The 21705-nt window shown below is 43.1% G+C and overlaps 1 protein-coding gene across 2 annotated transcripts in view; it reads left to right on the top strand.

Annotated features, from left to right (window-relative positions):
• Positions 1-21705, top strand: part of LOC143031092 (5'-3' exoribonuclease 1-like) — an 82201-nt gene that overhangs the window by 23994 nt on the left and 36502 nt on the right. For both annotated transcript variants that reach the window (XM_076194511.1, XM_076194510.1), the window contains exons 9-12: positions 2275-2442; positions 4176-4340; positions 10816-11012; positions 17622-17823. In XM_076194511.1, coding sequence (XP_076050626.1) covers positions 2275-2442; positions 4176-4340; positions 10816-11012; positions 17622-17823 — 732 coding nt within the window. The remainder of the gene's footprint in view (positions 1-2274; positions 2443-4175; positions 4341-10815; positions 11013-17621; positions 17824-21705) is intronic.

Here is a 21705-nt window from a genome sequence, read left to right as displayed (position 1 = left end):
GGGTACATTCCAAAAAAAAACAAAAAAAACAATGGCTTAAGAGGGTCTGGGAGGAGTTTTCCAACCAGTACCCTAAGGTTTGGGTCCTTTAATATATGTGGATGTGGTACAGATGAGAGTAAAAGGGAAGAGATAGGCAGTATGTGAGAAAAAAGATGAATGTGTTGGCTTTGAGTGAAATCAAGTTGAAAGGGAGGGGCGAGTTTGAGTTTGGAAGTGTAGTTGGGAGGGTGTCAGGAGTGGAGACAGGGTGTGTCTATAGTAGTAAGTGAAGAGATAGTTAAGTGTATGGTGGAGTAGAAGGAGGTTTCTTCAAGGTTTATGTGGATGAAGGTGAAGCTGGTAAGGGAGATGTAGGTATTTGTAAGTGCATATGGGCCTGGTAGTGAGAAGAGCATTGAGGAAAGGGAGGCTTTTTGGATAGATTTAAATGAGTGCATAGAGGGTTTAGGGAGAAATGGCAGTGTAGTGGTATGGGGAGATCTCAATGCTAGGGTAGGAGGTGAACCAGTAGACAGAATGGTTGGGAAGTGTGAAGTTCCAGGAAAAAATCGTAGTGGAGAGATGATGGTGGATATGTGCCTAGAGAGTTGATGATGGCAAATACAGTGTTTAGGAGAGGGTGATAGATGGAAGGGTGGTAGATAGGGCTTTAACCCTTTGGCTGCCCGATGCTGGGAGGATTTATGTTTCCGAAAAATTGCATTTTACCCATAATATATGAAGTGTCTATTTCCTTCTTTTGCATAATATTCTAATGTTGTGGACACCATTCCCAATCCAAATATATCAATATTAGCTTTCTGAGATAATTCATATATTTATTATGAATATTTTTTTTTTCTGAAAAATGAAAATTTTGGGGAATTAAAAAAAAAAATACAAAAGTCATTCTTTTGTATGCCAGTAATACTCAGTAAGGTAGATAATGACCATATTTTATAGGAACAATGATATAGAGACACATAAGTTGGTCCTGAAAAAAAAAAAATTACGTAAAAATTTATTTCTTAGGGTACCTAAATTTCCTATCAATAAAACGATTATTCACACATTTTACCATATCACAGCTAGCCTATCATAATTTTCTATCACTGGAAGTATTGTAACTAGAATATTTTAAGGCTAAAACGTTTATTGAGAATATATATATGATCGATCAAATTTTTTTTCAGTCGTCTGCAGCTGCTACTGAAGAGAATTACCATACGCTATTATTTGTGGAAAAAATCATTATATTTCCTATTTCTTAGTGATTGTAAAACAACTACTCAACATATGAATGACAAAACTTAGCTATGAATCATATATTCGGCCTTTTATGCAGGTTTAAATGCCGATTAAAGTCCATTCGCTCGCACATGTTTACATTCCATCAGCTGATATTGCCGCGTAGATAAGGGCTATTAGTTCGTCCACCTGGTAAGAGATGGCAGCACCTACCGGTTGTAAACTTGATCTCTTGTTTCTATAAGGTGTTGGGACCATGGCGTGATGTTTAAAACGTTTTTTGGCTTGTGGTGCATTTTTGCGAGTTAGGGCTGTCATGAAACTGTTTTAATTTTCGCTAAAATGCGCATTGGGCAGTCAAAGTGTTAATGGACTATATAGTGGTAACCAGGAGAAGAATAGGAAGAGTTTTGGGTGTACATGTTCTAAAGGGAGAGAGTGGGGGAATATCAGATAATTTTTTGATGGAAGGTAAATTGAGAATGGAGTATAGATGGAGAAAGGGGAAAAGGACAGAAGGTAGGAAGGTGCTTAGAGTAGAGTAAACTGCTTAAATGAGAAAGAAAAGGAGAAGGAGTACAAGAAGAATCTGAGAGAGGAGTGGGAGGGAGTGAAGGATAGAGTAGAACTAGGAGTGGAGGAGGAATGGGGATGGTTCAAGGAGGGAGTCACAAGGTGTGCAAATATGGTGTGTGGAACAAGGAGGACGGGTGGAAATAGAAGGAAGGGTAGTGAATGGTGGGATGAGGAAGTAAAGAAGGTTGTAGAAAAAGAAGAAACAAGCATTCACAGATTGGTTACAAAATAGGACAAGAGAATCATATGAGAGGTATAAAGAAAAGAGAAGTAAAACATAAGATAAATGAAGCAAAGAGGAGACCAGATGTGAAATGGGGTAAGAGTATGACAGAAATTTGTGACATTGGCTACCTCCCATGTAAAAGAGAAAAAGCCATTGGTATATGTATGTTTGCGTGTATTTACCTATTATCATTGCAAATAGTTATTAATTTATTTTTCTATTTATTTATTTATGTTTTTCAGGCCCCGGAGTATTTCCCCAGCATTGCTGTTAACCATGCTCAAGTGACACACGTGTATCGTGATGAATGGATGATACCGTCACACAGGTTTATCAAAGGACTGGCAAGTGGTGTGCGCATGGACCTCTATTTTGCAGGTTTTCCAACGCTCAAGCATCTTCCCCATACGGTTTGTGACTCGTACTCTCACAATGTATTTTATTTATTCAAATATTTGTGTTGTTTCTGTTATTATGCAACAAGGAACTAAGAAGGGAGATGGGTGATGAAAGTAGGATGAGTGTCAAGGGGGGGGTTGCATGGCATTGCTGGCTACCTCACTTGTAAAGAGGAAAAAGCCTATTGATATATATATATATACATACATACATATATCAAAGGCTTTTTCCCTCTTACAAGGGAGGTAGTCAAAGGCTTAAATCCACTCCCATCCATTTCATCCCCACATACTCCACTCACATTTATCACCCCTCCCTCCCCTCCCTCTTTTCTTGGCTCCTCTCAAAACAGCAAAACATTACCACTATACAAGGATGTGTATATATATATATATATATATATATATATATATATATATATATATATACACACACATACATACACATATATATACATACACACACACAAACACACATGCACTCTTTTACTTTCTTCTTTTTTCCTCTTGAAAACCTCAAAGTTCTTATAGACTGAATAAAATTGTATGCCTCGGACGTAGTGATAAATCTTTTCATCATGCTGCCTTTGGGCAGTTTTATTCATCTGTGTAGGAGGTAGCATTCCATCAATTACCAAAGGGTTTGACCTTTCCCATCAAACTGACAAGGGATGGTGAAAATTAAAATATATATAGTCAGTGATTGGCCGTTTCCATTATTGCCGTGTGCTGTGTCTTGCTGCATTGCTTCTGATGCCGTCAATGGGAAGGAGACAGGGATGACCCTTCATCCATGAGGAGCTAAAGGTGGTATTCTTAAAAAAAAAATTCTTTCCTTGAATAAATCCTTGGAAGGGAAAGATTTATACAAGGAAAGCATTTTTTAAGAATTCCACTGTAAGGTTCTTACAGTGGTATTCTAAAAAAAATTCTTTCCTGACATAAATCTTATAAAAATCCTTGGAAAGGAAAGATTTATATGAGGAAAGAATTTTTTAAGAATACCACTGTAAGATTCTTACGGTGGTATTCTTAGAAAAGAATTCTTTCTTGATCTAAATCTTATATAAATCCTTGGAAGGGAAATATTTATATAAGGAAAGAATTTTTTTAAGAATGCTACCAAAAGATTCTTACAGTGGTATTCTTGAAAGAAAAAAAATCTTTCAAGGATTTATATATATATATATATATATATATATATATATATATATATATATATATATATATATTATAAAGAATACCACCTTAAGACCCAGGGCTGTGGGTGAGATGCAGGGATGACCCATCATCCAGGTGCCAAGATAAGAGGGGAGAATGTAGGGAATGGAATGGGTGGGAGTGGTTTTTATGCCTTTGTTTTTTTGGCTAACTCCCTTTTAAGGAGGAAGAAGTTTTTGGTATATGTATGTACCATAAGATGAGAGGGAAAAAAAAAAGTGTAGCAGATGGAAATAGAATGGGTGGAGGAAGGTGCATGGCTTGGCTGGCTATCTCCCTCGTAAGGGAGAAAAGACCCTAGGTATATAATTAGGTAGAAGTACACAGTAGGATTGGTGAAGGTGTTTTGTTTTTATCATGAAATATCTTAGAAAAGTATAGTTGACTGATGTTGACATTTACAGCTTCATATAGCAAAGGAGGGGGCAGTTAGGTAGAAGTACACAGTGGGAGTGGTGAAGGTGTTTTGTTATTATCATGAAATATTGTAGAAAAGTGTAGTTGATTGATGTTGACATTTACAGGTTCATATAGCAAAAGAAGGGGTGAAGGTGTTCCAGCAAAACAGCCGAGGGGAAAATTTCATTCTTCAGATTACGGAAAGCCCCACGCCACCAGCCCGGCAGGCAGCTGCACAATTCCTCGACAAGATCGTCTACGTCGCCTGGCCCCATCTGATTGAAGCGAAGGTGAGCAAGGTCTTCTTGTTGAAGTAATGCACAAACTGCTTTACAACAAGAGATCATCTTTGCATATCTATTTTTATTCATTTGTTGCAGTGCAACTGTGTCCTGCTACATTGCTTGTGACCCAGGGCAGTGGGCAGGATACAGGAATGATCCATCATCCATGATGAGCTAAGATGAGAGGGGAAATGGGAATGAAATGGGTGGAAATTGGTACATGTCCTTTGACTTGGTTACTTCCCTTGTAAAGGGGGAAAAGCCCATGGTATACAGATGGATGTTGCAATGCTGCAACAGGAGACAGGGGTGACCCATCATCCACGAGGAGCTAAGATGAGAGGGAGGAAAGGGTGGTGGATGGGAATGGAATGGGTGTGTGCGTTTGATTTGGTGGAAGAAGCTCTTGGTAGATAGAATTTATTTGTTTCTTTTTTCTTTTATTAATATATTTTTAGGTGGCTTGGCCATGTTATGAAAAATTAGGTTTGATAGACTGCCAAGATGGTTTGGACATGTGGAAGGAATAGAGCGATGAAAAATTCGTATAAAAAGAATGTGGAAAGCAGAAGTCGATGGAAGGAGCTTGAGGGGAAGACTAAGAATGAGGTGGACAGATAAAGCAAAAAGAGAATTGTGTGCTCTTTAGCAAGGAAGAGAGAGAATGCAAAAGATGGGAATGAATGGAGAGGGGTCGTAAGTGGATGGGGAGATAGATATCCTGAGGGGATATTCTCCTTTGCTCTGTCAATTTCTTGAGTGGACGAGGTGAGGAACCGCATGGCTGTTTGATGAGTGCTCTGTCTCGCTGCACTGCCTCTCACCTGAGCAGAGTGGCACTTAATCCACAAGGACACTGGATGGGTTTTTGGATAGGTGTGAGGTAGGTGTATGCTTTGACTCGTCTCCCCTTATAAGAAGAAAAGCTCCACTTCATGTGTGTATATATGTTGAAAGAAGGGATAATAATTACACAAAAGCCATGGGATATTATTTGTGATTTTCTAGTTATATTTTTTCTCGTGCATACATATATCAAGGGCCTTTTACCCCCTTACAAGGGAAGTAATCAACATTAAAGGCATAAATCCAGTCCCACACATTTCGTCATCACATATTCCACTCCCGGTTACCACCCCTCCCTTCCTCTTTTCTTGGCTCTTCCAGGATGACAGGTCATTCCTCATCTTACCCACTGCCCCCCCTGGGTCAGAAGCAATGGAACAAGACACAGTACATCCACAGCAAGGCCATTTTATTTAATCGGCAACACACCCTCTCCGTCCCCTCATGTAGAAAAAGAGAAGACAGGGAGAAATCCCTTCGGGCTGTATCAAAATATTCACACATACTCCATCACCCTCCCAATCCCCCACCCACTCCCATGCATCACAGCATCATCCATACGCAGCAATTCTCCACTCACTCCTATCTTCTGTCTTCTCTCTCCTTCTTCAACAGACATTCCCCTCTTCCCCAAAGCCCCCTTCACCCCATCCATCCATCTCATCCTAGGACGTCCCCTCATGTTCACTCCTTCCACCTCTGCCTTCCACACCTCTTTTACTAGTCTTTCTTCACTCATTCTTTCCATGTGTCCAAACCATCCCAATACTCTTTCATCAACCCTATCTCCCTATGCTCTTTCCAACCCTGCTCTTCTTCTCACCTCATTTCTCACTCTATCCAGCCTAGTAACCCCTACCATATTTCTCAGGCATTTCATCTCAAACACATTTAATATCTTCTCTTCCTCTCTTATGTTCCACATTTCTGCCCCATACAGTGCTGTTGGCACAATCACCCCTTTATACAATCTTCTCTTAGTATCCATTCCCAAATGTCTATTTCTCATTACACTCTTTAACCCCCCAAGGCATTTACTTGCTTCTCTCAATCTACATACTACTTACACTCCTCCCTTTTCTGCCACATTTGCACCCAAGTATTTAAAACAATCCGCTTCCTTCAACCTCACTCCCTTAATACTCGTGTCTAATTTGCTGCCATCCTCTTCCCTTTTACATCTCATCACCTTACTTTTACATACATATACCAAAGACTTTTTCCCCCTTACAAGGGAGGTAGCCAAAAAGAAAAAGGCATAAAAACCATTCCCACCCATTCCATCCCTAAATACACTCCATTCCCCTCCACCCTCTACCCTCCCTCTTATTTTGGCACCTCCTGGATGACGGGTCATCCCTGCATCCTGTCCACTGCCCTGGGTCAGGGGCATTGTTGCAAGACACGGCACATATACAGCAAGGCCACTTCATTAAATTGGCGCCCCCCCCCCTCTCCGTCCCCTCATGCAGAAAAGGAGAAGACAGGGAGACATCCCTTCAGGCTGCATCAAATTTTTCTCACACATACCACCTCACCCCCCATCCCCCCATCCATTCCACCTCATGCATCACAACATCATCCATATACAACCATTCTCCATTCACCCCTGTCTTCTGTCCTCTCCCGTCCTTCCCCAACAGACATTCCCCTCTTCCCCAAAGCCCCCTTCACACCATCCATCCATCTCAGCCTAGGTCGCCCTCTCATGTTCACTCCCTCCACATCTGCCCTCCATGGAGTTTGGTAAGGTCGAAAGAAGGGAGTTAAAGATACATACATATACCAAAGATACATACATATGCCTTTGGTATATGTATGTATCTTCAACTCCCTTCTTTCAACCTTACCAAACTCCGTTACTAACTTTCTTAATACCTTCACTGATCCTGTTACAAGCACAGTGTCATCAGCAACTAAGAACTGGCATATCTCCCATTTTTCTCCATTTTCTTTAACCATCTTCAATCCCCAGCCCATTACCCATATGCTTACCTCTTGCACCACCCCATCCATGTATAAATTGAACAGCCAAGGTGACATAACACATCCCTGACGAAGTCCCACCTTTACCTCAAATCACTCGCTCTCTCCATATATACATACATACATATACCAAGGCTTCTACCTCCTTACAAGGGAGGTAGCCAAAAAGGGAAAGGCATAAAATCATTTCCACATATTCCATCCCTGAATACACTCCACACCCCTCCACCCTCCCTCTTATCTGAGCACCTCCTGGATGACGGGTCATCCCTGCACCTTGTCCACTGCTCTGGGTCAGAAGCAGTGTCACAAGACACAGCACATCCACAGCAAGGCCGCTTCATTAAATCGGCGACCCCCCCTCGCCGTCCCCCCATGCATAAAAGAAGACGGGGAGAAATCCCTTCGGGCTGCGTCAAATTTTGCTCACACATACGAGTACCTCACCCCCCATCCCCCGCCCATTCCACCTCATGCATCACAACATCATCCATATACAACCATTCTCCATTCACCCGTCTTCCGTCCTCTCCCTTCCTTCCTCAACAGACATTCCCCTCTTCCCCAAAGCCCCCTTCACCCCATCCATCCACCTCATCCTAGGACGTCCCCTTATATTCACTCCTTGCACATCTGCCTTCCATACCTCTTTTACTAGTCTTTCTTCACTCATTTTTTCCATGTGTCCAAACCATCCTAATATTCTTTCATCAACCCTATCTCCCAGCTCCTTTTCCACCCCTATTCTCCTCCTCACCTCCTCATTTCTCACTCTATCTAGCCTATTAACCCCCATCATACTTCTCAGACACCTCATCTCAAACACATTCAAACTCCTCTCTTCTTCTCTTATGTTCCATGTTTCTTCCCCATACAGTGCTGTTGGCACAATCACTCCTTCATACAGTCTCCTCTTAGCATCCATTCCCAAATGTCTATTCCTCATTACACTCTTTAATCCACCAAGGCATTTACTCGCTTCTCTCAATCTACATTCTACCTCCACCTTCACTCCACCTTTTCCTGCCACATTTGCACCCAAGTATCTAAAACTATCCACTTCCTCCAGTCGCTCTCCCTTAATGCTCACTTCCAGTCTACTGCCACTTTCACCCCTTGTACATCTCATCACCTTACTTTTACCCACATTTATCTTTAGCTTTCTTCTATCACATACTCTCCCAAACTCTGCCACCAACTTCCTCAGTCCCTCCTCCGATCCTGCCACAAGCACAGTGTCGTCCGCAAACAACAGCTGGCTCACCTCCCACTTTTCTCCATTTTCTTTAACCATCTCCAATCCCTGACCCACTACCCTTGCATTTACCTCTCTCACCACCCCATCCATGTATAAGTTGAACAGCCAGGGCGACATAACACATCCTTGACGAAGTCCCACCTTTACCTCGAACCACTCACTCTCTCAATTTCCAATCCTGACACAAGCTCTACTACTCTCATAAAAACTCTTGACAGCTCCCAGAAGCTTTCCTCCTATCCCGTATATCTGCATAACCTCCCACAGTGCCTTTCTGTCTAGCCTATCATAAGCTTTTCCCAGATCCATAAAAGGCCAAAAAACATCCTTCCCCTTTCCTATAGCTTTCTCACATATCTGTCTTACCACAAAGATCTGATCTACACAACCTCTACCCGTCCTAAATCCACACTGTTCCTCACCAATTACTCCTTCTGTTCCTCTCCTAATCCTCTCAATCAAGATCCTCCCATAAGCCTTCCCAACTACACTTAACAAGCTAATCCCTCTGAAACTACTACATTCACACTTGTCCCCTTTTCCCTTGTAAAGAGGAACTATACAGGCACTCCTCCAATCCTCGGGCACTCTACCCTCTCTCCAGCAAACATTGAATAACCTCACCAGCCAGTCCACCATCACTGTACCTCCCTTTTTCAGACATTCTGCATGGCATCCATCCAGACCAGGTGCCTTACCTGCTTTCATCATCTTAACAACTACCTTCACCTCATCCTTCCTTATTTCTCCTCCATTTTCCTCACTCATCACGGTCATTTTCTTAGCATTTCCCACTGCAGCTATCTTTCCCTCCCTATCCTCCTTCACATTTAGCAACTCCCTAAAATATTCTGCCCATCTTCCCCTTACTGCCTTCTCTTCCATTATCATCTCTCCATCTGCACCTTTTACCTTTTCTTCTCTACTTGATTCGCCTCCTCTTCCTCTCTTAATTTCTTTCCAAAACATCTTTTTTATTACTTTCAAAATTTTCTGTCATACTCTTACCCCACTTCACATCTGCTCTCCTCTTTGCCTCCTTTGCCTTTTGCTTTACTTCTCTTTTCTTTTCTTTGTACCTCTCATATGTCTCCCTCGTCCTATTTTGTAACCAATCTGTGAAAGCTCGCTTCCTCTCTTCTACAACCTTCTTTGTTTCCTCATCCCACCATTCACTACCCTTTCTTCTATTTCCCCCTGCCCTTCTTGTTCCACACACCATCCTTGCACACTTTATACTCCCTCCTTGAACCATCCCCATTCCTCCTCCACACCTAGCTCCACTCTATCCTTTACTCCCTCCCACTCCTCCTTCAGCTTCTTTTCGTACTCCTTTTCCTTTTCATTCAAAGAGTTCGCTCTAAGAACCTCTCTACCTTTTGTCCCTTTCCTCTTTCTCCATCTATCCTCCATTCTCAACTTACCTTCCACCAAAAAATTATCTGATATTCCCCCACCCTCTCCCCTTAGCACATGTACATCCTTAACTCTTCCTATCATAATCCTATTTACCACTACATAATCCATTAGTGCTCTATCTACCACCCTTCCATCCACCACCCTCTCCCATTTGTACTTATGCTTGACTTTCTTCCAAAACACTGTATTTGCTATCATCAACTCTCTTTCTAGACACATTTCCACCATCAACTCTCCACTACGATTCTTTCCTGGAACTCCACATTTCCCAACCACTCCATCAATTGGACCATTTCCTACCCTAGCATTAAGGTCTCCCAGTACTATTACATTGACATTTCTTCCTAAATCCTCTATGCACTCATTTAAATCTATCCAAAAGGCCTCCCTTTCTTCTACACTCTTCTCACTGCCAGGCCCATATGCACTTACAAAGACCCACATCTCCTTTCCCAGTTTCACCTTCATCCACATTATCCTTGAGGAAACCTCCTTCCACTCCACTACCCGTTTACCTATCTCTTCACTTACTAGAATAGCCACCCCTTCCCTCCCTCGCCCTCTCTTCACTCCTGATAACCTCCCACTTACACTTCCAAACTTACACTCACCCTTCCCTTTCAACTTAGTTTCACTCAAAGCCAACACATCCATTTTTCTTCTCACAAACATACTACCTATCTCTTCCCTTTTACTCTCATCTGTACCACATCCGCGCACATTAAAAGACCCAAACCTTAGGGTGCTGGTCCGAGAAATTCCAGTCCCTCTTATGCTTTCTCTTTTTCGTTTAGGAATGTCCCCTGTGGGGCTACAAGGAGAAGGATGCCTAGTCCCAATCCCCGTCCCTTTCTTCTCGCCTCTTACAATCCAAGTGGGAATACTTGGGGGCAGTATTCTTTTCCCCCACCACAGGGAATTGGCTCTCTCTCTCCATATATATGTATATATATATATATTTTTTTTTGGCAGGTTGTAGCACTGAGTGATGGGAAGACGTACTTTTCCATGGTCAGTGGGCAGGTGCAGGAGAGCCAGCTGGAGAACCGGCAGCGTGACGAGTTCAACATGTCTTGCAATCACATCTGTAGCCACTACCTTAACCGATGGGGTGTGCAGACGGGTGACACAAAGATGCTTATCTATGCAAAGGTCATGACAGGAAGAAGGTAAGATGTTCATAGTAAATTGAACTGGAAAGGTTAGCAAATTTATGTCGTACATGTATACATATATACACCAAGGGCTTTTTCACTCTTACAAGGGAGGTAGCCAAAGCAGAAGGCATAATTCCACTCAAGTTTATGTTATAGCACTGATTCAAGTAGGTGTTGAGGCTGTGTAGTGGCAGGTAAGCTAGTGAGGAAGCCAAGCCCTCTAAAATTGGAAGTTCTGTGACAATAAATGGAATCATATGAGGTTCATGTGAGTTATACTTTAGATTTAAATGAGTGCATAGAGGGTTTAGGGAGAATATGTCAATGTAGTGGAATTGGAAGATTTTAATGCTAGGGTAGGAAATGAACCAATAGACGGAGTGGTTGGGAAGTGTAGAGTTCCAGGAAAAGTTGTAGTGGAGAGTTGATGGTGGAGATGTATCTAGAAAGAGAGTTGATGATGGCAAATACAGTGTTTAGGAAGAAAGTAATGCATAATTACACATGGGAGAGGGTGGTGGATGGAAAGGTGGTAGATAGGGACTATGTAATGGACTATGTAGTGGTGCCTAGGAGGAGAGTAGGAAGAATTTTGGATATACATGTTTTAAGGGGAGAGTGGGGAAATATCAGATAACTTTTTGGTGGAAGGTAAGTTGAGAGTGAAGGATAGATGGAGGAGGAAGAGGACAGAAGGTAGGGTGGTGCTTAGAGTACATACATATACCAAGGCTTTTTCCCCCTTACAAGGGAGGTAGCCAAAAAGGAAAAGGCATAAAATCACTCCCACCCATTCCATCCCTGAATACACTGCACACCCCTCCACCCTCCCTCTCATCTTAGCACCTCCTGGATGATGGGTCATCCCTGCACCTTGTCCACTGCCCTGGGTCAGAAGCAGTGTCGCAAGACACAGCACATCCACAGTAAGGCCGCTTCATTATATCGGCGACCCCCCCTCTCCGTCCCCTCATTGCATAAAAGGAGAAGACGGGGAGAAATCCCTTCAGGCTGCGTCAAAATTTTGCTCTCACATACTACCTCACCCCCCATCCCCCCGCCCATTCCACCTCATGCAATCACATCATCATCCATATACAATCATTCTCCATTCACCCCTGTCTTCTGTCCTCTCCCGTCCTTCCTCAACAGACATTCCCCTCTTCCCCAAAGCCCCCTTCACCCCATCCATCCACCTCATCCTAGGACGTCCCCTCATGTTCATTCCCTGCACATCTGCCTTCCATACCTCTTTTACTAGTCTTTCTTCACTCATTCTTAACATGTGTCCAAACCATCCTAATATTCTTTCATCAACCCTATCTCCCAGCTCCTTTTCCACCCCTATTCTCCTCCTCACCTCCTCATTTCTCACTCTGTCTAGCCTAGTAACCCCCATCATACTTCTCAGACACCTCATCTCAAACACATTCAAACTCCTTCTCTCTTCTTCTCTTATGTTCCACGTTTCTGCCCCATACAGTGCTGTTGGCACAATCACTCCTTCATACAGTCTCCTCTTAGCATCCATTCCCAAATGTCTATTCCTCATTACACTCTTTAATCCACCAAGGCATTTACTCGCTTCTCTCAATCTACATTCTACCTCCACCTTCACTCCACCTTTTCCTGCCACATTTGCACCCAAGTATCTAAAACTATCCACTTCCTCCAGTCGCTCTCCCTTAATGCTCACTTCCAGTCTACTGCCACTTTCACCCCTTGTACATCTCATCACCTTACTTTTACCCACATTTATCTTTAGCTTTCTTCTATCACATACTCTCCCAAACTCTGCCACCAACTTCCTCAGTCCCTCCTCCAATCCTGCCACAAGCGCAGTGTCGTCTGCAAACAACAGCTGGCTCACCTCCCACTTTTCTCCATTTTCTTTAACCATCTCCAATCCCTGACCCACTACCTTTGCATTTACCTCTCTCACCACCCCATCCATGTATAAGTTGAACAGCCAGGGCGACATAACATATCCTTGACGAAGTCCCACCTTTACCTCGAACCACTCACTCTCTATTTCCAATCCTGACACAAGCTCTACTACTCTCATAAAAACTCTTGACAGCTCCCAGAAGCTTTCCTCCTATCCCGTATATCTGCATAACCTCCCACAGTGCCTTTCTGTCTACCCTATCATAAGCTTTTCCCAGATCCATAAAAGGCCAAAAAACATCCTTCCCCTTTCCTATAGCTTTCTCACATATCTGTCTTACCACAAAGATCTGATCTCCACACTGTTCCTCACCAATTACTCTTTCTGTTCCTCTCCTAATCCTCTCAATCAAGATCCTCCCATAAGCCTTCCCAACTACACTTACCAAGCTAATCCCTCTGAAACTATTACATTCACACTTGTCCCCTTTTCCCTTGTAAAGAGGAACTATACAGGCACTCCTCCAGTCCTCCGGCACTCTACCCTCTCTCCAGCAAACATTGAATAATCTCACCAGCCAGTCCACCATCACTGTACCTCCCTTTTTCAGACATTCTGCATGGCATCCATTCAGACCAGGTGCCTTACCTGCTTTCATCATCTTAACAACTACCTTCACCTCATCCTTCCTTATTTCTCCTCCATTTTCCTCACTCATCACGGTCATTTTCTTAGCATTTCCCACTGCAGCTATCTTTCCCTCCCTATCCTCCTTCACATTTAGCAACTCCCTAAAATATTCTGCCCATCTTCCCCTTACTGCCTTCTCTTCCATTATCATCTCTCCATCTGCACCTTTTACCTTTTCTTCTCTACTTGATTTGCCTCCTCTTCCTCTCTTAATTTCTTTCCAAAATATCTTTTTATTACTTTCAAAATTTTCTGTCATACTCTTACCCCATTTCACATCTGCTCTCCTGTTTGCCTCCTTTACCTTTTGCTTTACTTCTCTTTTCTTTTCTTTGTACCTTTCATATGACTCCCTCGTCCTATTTTGTAACAAATCTGTGAAAGCTCGCTTCTTTTCTTCTACAACCTTCTTTGTTTCCTCATCCCACCATTCACTACCCTTTCTTCTATTTCCTCCTGTCCTTCTTGTTCCACACACCATCCTTGCACACTTTGTGACTCCCTCCTTGAACCATCCCCATTCCTCCTCCACACCTAGCTCTACTCTATCCTTCACTCCCTCCCACTCCTCCTTCAGCTTCTTTTTGTACTCCTTCTCCTTATCCTTTTCATTCAAAGAGTTCACTCTAAGAACCTCTCTACCTTTTGTCCCTTTCCTCTTTCTCCATCTATCCTCCACTGTATTTGCTATCATCAACTCTCCTTCTAGACACATTTCCACCATCAACTCTCCACTACGATTCTTTCCTGGAACTCCACATTTCCCAACCACTCCATCGATTGGAACATTTCCTACCCTAGCATTAAGGTCTCCCAGTACTATTACATTGACATTTCTTCCTAGTATAAAAGTGTCATCATTTCTCTATGAACAGAGTCCTCTATCATAGACAAAATGATGTGTGGCTCTGGTCCATAGGGGCACCCCTTATAGATCCTAAAGTATCAACTGCGTGCTACTTTGCCACAATAACAAGCAGCCAATACCCCAGAGTACCCCTTAGAGTAAACTGCTTAAATGAGAAAGAAAAGGAGGGTTTACAGTCCATCCGCCCCAGTGACGATGCGCCCCAAGTCCATTCGCCCCAGAAGTTGGGGCGGATCTACTTCATCAGTAGTTCATGCGCCCCAAATGGTCAATATTGAGTTGTTGCGCCCCAACTCCGCCCCAAGTCCATTCGCCCCAGAAATTTGGGCGAAATCTACTTCATCGGTAGTTCATGCGTCCCAACTGCTCAATATTGAGTTGTTGCACCCCAACTCATTTTTTCAAAGTTTGAAAGAACTTGCAATTAAAAATTAATATTAAGCATTGGATCCAATAAGAATAATTTTCATATATAGATAATTCTTTATTGCATTTTCATCATGATCTATGTATGTATCATGAAATGAAATGATTAGATACAGGGTGTAGTAATAATAGTTTTATATTCTTTATTCTGTATTATTCATCATGAAAATCTCTAAATAAAAAGACAACATAAAAGGAGACAAAACAGGACAAAAAGATTAAAAGATTAACCTCTTCAGTACGGGCCAAAATCTCGCAGGCAGCATTAGCTGCCAGACATACGATGTGTCGTAATAATACTCGCATCATAAAATATAGTCACCGCTTATATCGATCGTTCTCTCTTTCACCCGTGAATTTTGATAACCATAGAAAATGTGATGAAGACAGTTTAGAGAGTATGTCATTACGCAGGGGCAACTACAATAAATATAATCAAGACGCCGATATGGCAGGAAGAGGAAGAGGAGGTAAATCAAGTAGAGAAGAAAAGGTAAAAGGTGCAGATGGAGAGATGATAATGGAAGAGATGGCAGTAAGAGGAAGGTGGGCAGAATATTGGATGGATGGGGTAAAAGGGGGGTTTGGAAAAAGGGTGATGTCTGTTGAAGAAGGAAGGGAAAAGACAAAAGTTAGTGGTGAGTGGTTGTGTATGGATAATGCTGTGATGCATGAAAGGGGGGATTGGGGGTTGAGGGAGTATGTGTGAATGGTATTTCAATGCATCCTGAAAGGATTTCTCCCCGTCTTCTCTTTTCCTGGACAAGGGGACGGAGAAGAGGGGTCGTTGATTAAATGAGGGTGGTGAATGGGAGTGGAGTATGTGGGGGTGAAATGGGTTGGAGTTGATTTATGCCTTTGACTTTGGCCACCGTCCTTGTGAAGGGAAAAGGCCCTTGGTAAAGTGAGGCCTCCTTATACGATAGTTCTTTATCCAGTAAATTCACAGTTATGGTATTTGGTAATTACTACCCTCGATTCTATTTACGGTAAGAAAAATTCACAGATATGGTATCCGCTCATGTTTTGGAGGTAAAATTAGATATTTTGAAGAGGAAAGAGTAGGGAGAAGGTATGTCTACCACAAGTTGAAATTTGGGTTCGGTATATGGTAAGGTAGCACTTTGTATACATGTAGGAGATACAGACGCTCCTCTACTTACGTTCATTCGTTTTACGTTTTTTCGATTTTACGTTTGAACTGACTCAAAAATATTGTAAAAAAAAAAAAAAAAAAAAAAATGAATTTTGTGAATTTTTTTAGTTTAGTGCGCTCTCCGTAGTTCAAACAATACTTGCGCAGACGCTGCGTCCATTGTTTACATTGCACAAACGACAAACTGAACATGCCCTGCCTCATCCTCATCCTCCTTCTCCTCCCCCTCCTCCTCCTCCATCTCAATTTATGTTGCTTGAATTTAATTTATTTGAAATTAATGTTATTATTTTACAATGTTGTGTGTATAATTAATGATTTAGGGGTCTTTTATAAGATACAGTAATAGAATTTACGGATGTATAATACAGTAACAACTTACGTTCATTTTCAACTTACGTTCGGCCGTTCGGAACGTAACTAAAATGTAAGTTGATGAGCGTCTGTACAAGTAAATGCGTAGTTGGAAGTGTGTATGTATATACGTGCATGCGTGTAGCAAGCGTGAATCTTCTAGAACAATCAAATTGCCATTCTGTTTATAATAAATTATCAATTATTTTGTAATGCGAAAGTTGAATAAATTTTAATTATTGTATAACTGAAATATGAATGAATGTAAATTTCTGTGTACAAGGAATATACATACATATACCAAAGGCTTTTTCCCCCTTACACAGGGGGTAGCCAAAAAGAAAAAGGCATAGAAATCACTCCCACCCATTTCATTTCCCATATATTCCACTCCCCTCCACCCTCCTCCCTCCTTCCTATCTTGGCACCTCCTGGATGATGGGTCATCCCTGCATCCTGTCCACTGCCCTGGGTCAGAAGCAGTGTTGCAAGACACAGCACATCCACAGCAAGGCCACTTCATAAATTCGGTGCCCCTCCCCCCTCTCCGTCCCCTCATGCAGGAAAGGAGAAGACGGGGAGAAATCCCTTCGGGCTGCGTCAAATTTTTTCTCATACATACTTCCTCACCCCCCATCCCCCACCCACTCCCCCTCATGCATCACAGCCTCATCTATACACAACCCTTCTCCATTATCCATCTCATCCTAGGACGCCCCCTCATATTCACTCCTTCCACCTCCGCATTCCACACTTCTTTTACTAATCTTTCTTCACTCATTCTTTCCATGTGTCCAAACCATCCTAATACTCTTTCATCAACTCTATCTCCCAGCTCCCTTTCCACCCCTGTTCTCTTCCTCACCTCCTCATTTCTCACTCTAGGTATAATTGTGGAAAATTAGAATTAGCAACTGCCTTGGGCACGCGAACAGTATGAAATAGTGTCATGCAGTCAGTCAGAGATGAGCGGGCATTCGAGTTACTTACGAATGAGAGTGTGAGACACAGTTATTTTCCCTGTGAAATTAAAAGTTGTGAACAAGTGAACACTCCATCGTTTCTTTACCACCTTTATTGAACCTACAATAGTAATTTCAGTTTGCGGTAAGGTTTTCAGGAACACATATGTACCGTATAACGAGGATTCACTGTATATGTATGCATGTATGTATATATCTTGATTTATATATATATATATATATTTTTTTTATCTATTTATTTTCTTCTCATTTCCAGATACATTCCCGGTCATGAAGGTCGAATGGTTTTGGAGAAAGAGTGGTCTTCGTTGGTGCAACCGTATGCGATGCAAATGGTGGTACGAGACTTGGCAGCGCACGATCCGGGACTGAAGAAGTACTTCACAGTGGCGGAGTTCTTCCCTCCCAGGACTAAGGTTTTCATGCTCGGCCACCCCTACTATGGCTGCATGGGCGAGGTACGTCTGTTTGCTCAAGTTGACGAGGTAATCGCCGTTCGCTTCACGTAGGTGGAATTTTCAGGGGAATGTTGAATAGCCGTTGTGCTTGGTTTGCAATCATAGTCTTATGAGTGACCTTATTAACCCCTTCACTCTGGGGCACATCGCACGTCTGGCAGTATTAGCTGCCCGACGTGCAATGTTGCGTCATAATAATCGCATAAAGAATAAAGTCAGTGCTCAATCGTTCGTTCTCTTTCACCCGTGAATTTTGATAACAATAGAAAATATGATGAAGCCAGTTTAGAGAGAATGGAGGTAACGTAGGTACGACTACAATAAAAATAATCAAGACGCTGATGTCGGCATCATCGCGTACCCACTTTCTCCTCATGACGCCTACGTAGGCGTCACCGTATGGAAGTGGTTAAATAATGTATAAAGTGCGTGTGGGTGTGTGGGTTCAGCCATTCATACATTTCTCTAAATTAGTGTCATACAGAAGACAAGAACCTATGGCCATCGACCATTAGGGTGTGAGGTTAATTTAGAAGTGGATAGGAAGGACCACCAACTGTGGCAGGGTCACAGAGATTGGAACAAACTTCCTACAGTCACACAAAGTACTATTTGAAGTATTAAGATTGTCTTGCTGCATTGATTCTGACCCGGGCAGTGGAAAGGAAACAGGGACGACCCTTCATCCAAGAGGAGCTAAGATGAGAGAGGGGGGAAAGGGTGGTGGATGGGAGTGGGTGTGTGTCTTTGACTGGCTACCTCTCATACATATATATATATATATATATACATATACATATACACTGAATGGTTCCCAGTGATCAATTAATACCTTTTTTCAACCACAAATCACTTTTAATTCTATGCCATCGCAGTCAAGACTGAAGAATTGTTCGATGGAGGCATCTGTTGGAAATTGAAACGTGGATGAGCCAAGAATTCGAACCCAGCTAACCCGTAACAAAGTTACAATGACTTAAACCAGCATATTGGTTTAAGTCACTGTAACTTTGTTACGGGTTAGCTGGGTTCGAATCCTCAGCTTGTCCACATTTCAATTTCCAACGGATGCCTCCATCGCCTCCATCGAGAGATTCTTCAGTCTCGACTGCAATGGCATGGAATTAAAAGTGATTTGTGGTTGAATATACACACACACACACACACACACACACACACACACACACACACACACCAAAGGCTTTTTCCCCCCTTACAAGGGAAGTAGCCAAAAAACAAAAGCATAAAATCCACTCCCACCCATTCTATCCCCACACATACTCCACTCCCATCCACCCCCCTCCCTCCCTCTTCTTTTGGCTCCTGGATGGCTTGTTATTCCTGCATCTTGCCCACTGCCCTGGGTCTGAAGCAGTGTCACAAGACACAGCACATGCGCTGCAAGTCTGCTTTATTAAGTCGGCGATCCTCCCTCTCCGTCCCCTCATGCAGAAATGTAGAAGGCACACACACACACACAAACACACACACACACACACACACACACCAAAGGCTTTTTCCCCCCTTACAAGGGAAGTAGCCAAAAAACCAAAAGCATAAAATCCACTCCCACCCATTCCATCCCCACACATACTCCACTCCCATCCACCCCCCTCCCTCCCTCTTCTTTTGGCTCCTCCTGGATGGCTGGTTATTCCTGCATCTTGCCCACTGCCCTGGGTCTGAAGCAGTGTCACAAGACACAGCACATGCGCTGCAAGTCCGCTTTATTAAGTCGGTGATCCTCCCTCTCCGTCCCCTCATGCAGAAATGTAGAAGGCAGGGAGAAATCCCTGTTCTCCTCCCTCACCCCCCATCCCCCACCCACTCCCTTTCATGCATCACAGCATTGTCCATACACAACCATTCTCCATTCACCCCTATCTTCTGTCTTCTCCCATCCTTCTTCAACAGACATTCCCCTCTTTCCCAGTGCCCCTTTTACCCCATCTGTCCATCCATCTCATCCTTGGTCGCTCCATCATGTTCACTCCTTCCACCTCTGCCTTCCGCACCTCTTTTACTAGTCTTTCTTTATTCATTCTTTCCATGTGTCCAAACCATACCAATACTCTCTCATCAACCCTATCTCCCAACTCCCTTTCCACCCCTGTTCTCCTCCTCACCTCCTTGTTTCTCACTATCCAGTCTAGTAACCCCTATCACACATCTCAGGCACCTCATCACACATTCAAACTCCTGTCTCCCTCTCTGATGTTTCATGTTTCTGCCCCATACAGTGCTGTCGGCACAATCACTCCCTCATACAATCTACTTTTAGCATACATTCCCAAATGTCTATTTCTCATTACACTTTTTAATCTCCCAAGGCATTTACATGCTTCTCTCAATCTACATTCTACCTCCACCTCCACTCTTCCCATTGCTACATTCGCACCCAAGTATTAGCTCTCTTACAAGGGGAAAAGGCCCTTGGTTTGTACATACATACATACATACATATACCAAGGCTTTTTCCCCCTTCCAAGGGAGGTAGCCAAAAAGGGAAAGGCATAAAAACACTCCCACCCATTTCATCCCTAAATACACTCCACACCCCTCCCACCCTTCCTCTCATCTGAGCACCTCCTGGATGACGGGTCATCCCTGCACCCTGCCCACCGCCCTGGGTCAGAAGCAGTGTCGCAAGACACAGTACATCCACAGCAAGGCCGCTTCATTTAATCGGCGACCCCCCCTCTCCGTCCCCCTTTGCATATAAGGAGAGGACGGGGAGAAATCCCTTCGGGCTGCGTCAAAATTTACTCACACATACTACCCCACTCCCCCGCCCATTCCTCCTCATGCAGTCACATCATCCATATACAACCATTCTCCACTCACCTCTGTCTTCCGTCCTCTCCCTTCCTTCCTCAACAGACATTCCCCTCTTCCCCAAAGCCCCCTTCACCCCATCCATCCACCTCATCCTAGGACGTCCCCTCATGTTCACTCCCTCCACATCTGCCTTCCATACCTCCTTTACTAGTCTTTCTTCACTCATTCTTTCCATGTCTCCAAACCATCCTAATATTCTTTCATCAACCCTCTCTCCCAAATCCTTTTTCACTCCTGTTCTCCTCCTCACCTCCTCATTTCTCACTCTATCTAGCCTAGTAACCCCCACCATACTTCTCAGACACCTCATCTCAAACACATTCAAACTCCTTCTCTTCTTCTCTTATGTTCCACATTTCTGCCCCATACAGTGCTGTTGGCACAATCACTCCTTCATACAGTCTCCTCTTCGCATCCATTCCCAAATGTCTATTCCTCATTACACTCTTTAAACCACCAAGGCATTTACTCGCTTCTCTCAATCTACATTCTACCTCCACCTTCACTCCACCTTTTCCTGCTACACTTGCACCCAAGTATCTAAAACTTTCCACTTCCTCCAGTCGCTCTCCCTTAATGCTCACTTCCAGTCTACTGCCACTTTCACCCCTTGTACATCTCATCACCTTACTTTTACCCACATTTATCTTTAGCTTTCTTCTATCACATACTCTCCCAAACTCTGCCACCAGCTTCCTCAATCCCTCCTCTGACCCTGCCACAAGCGCAGTATCGTCCGCAAACAACAGCTGGCTCACCTTGGTTTGTAAATAAAATAAACACATAAACAGTATACTGTAATGCATCTTAAGTAATCTGTAAATTTCTGAAATTCATTTATTTTCTATATAAAGGACTTGTGACAGATACCTGCATGTACATACATACATATACCAGGAGGTGCCAAGATGACAGGGAGGGAAGAGGGTGGAGGGGAGTGGAGTGTGATAGGGATGGAATGGGTGGGAGTGGTTTCTATGCCTTTTTCTTTTGGCTACCTCCTGTGTAAGGGGGAAAAAGCCGTTGGTATATGTATGTATGTCA

The sequence above is a fragment of the Oratosquilla oratoria genome, chromosome 12 (assembly GCF_046742065.1).
Source record: "Oratosquilla oratoria isolate Oo_2021 chromosome 12, ASM4674206v1, whole genome shotgun sequence".
Taxonomy (NCBI): Eukaryota; Metazoa; Arthropoda; class Malacostraca; order Stomatopoda; family Squillidae; genus Oratosquilla; species Oratosquilla oratoria.
Note: the sequence above shows the minus strand (reverse complement) of the source record. Positions and strands in the feature narration are given on the sequence as shown.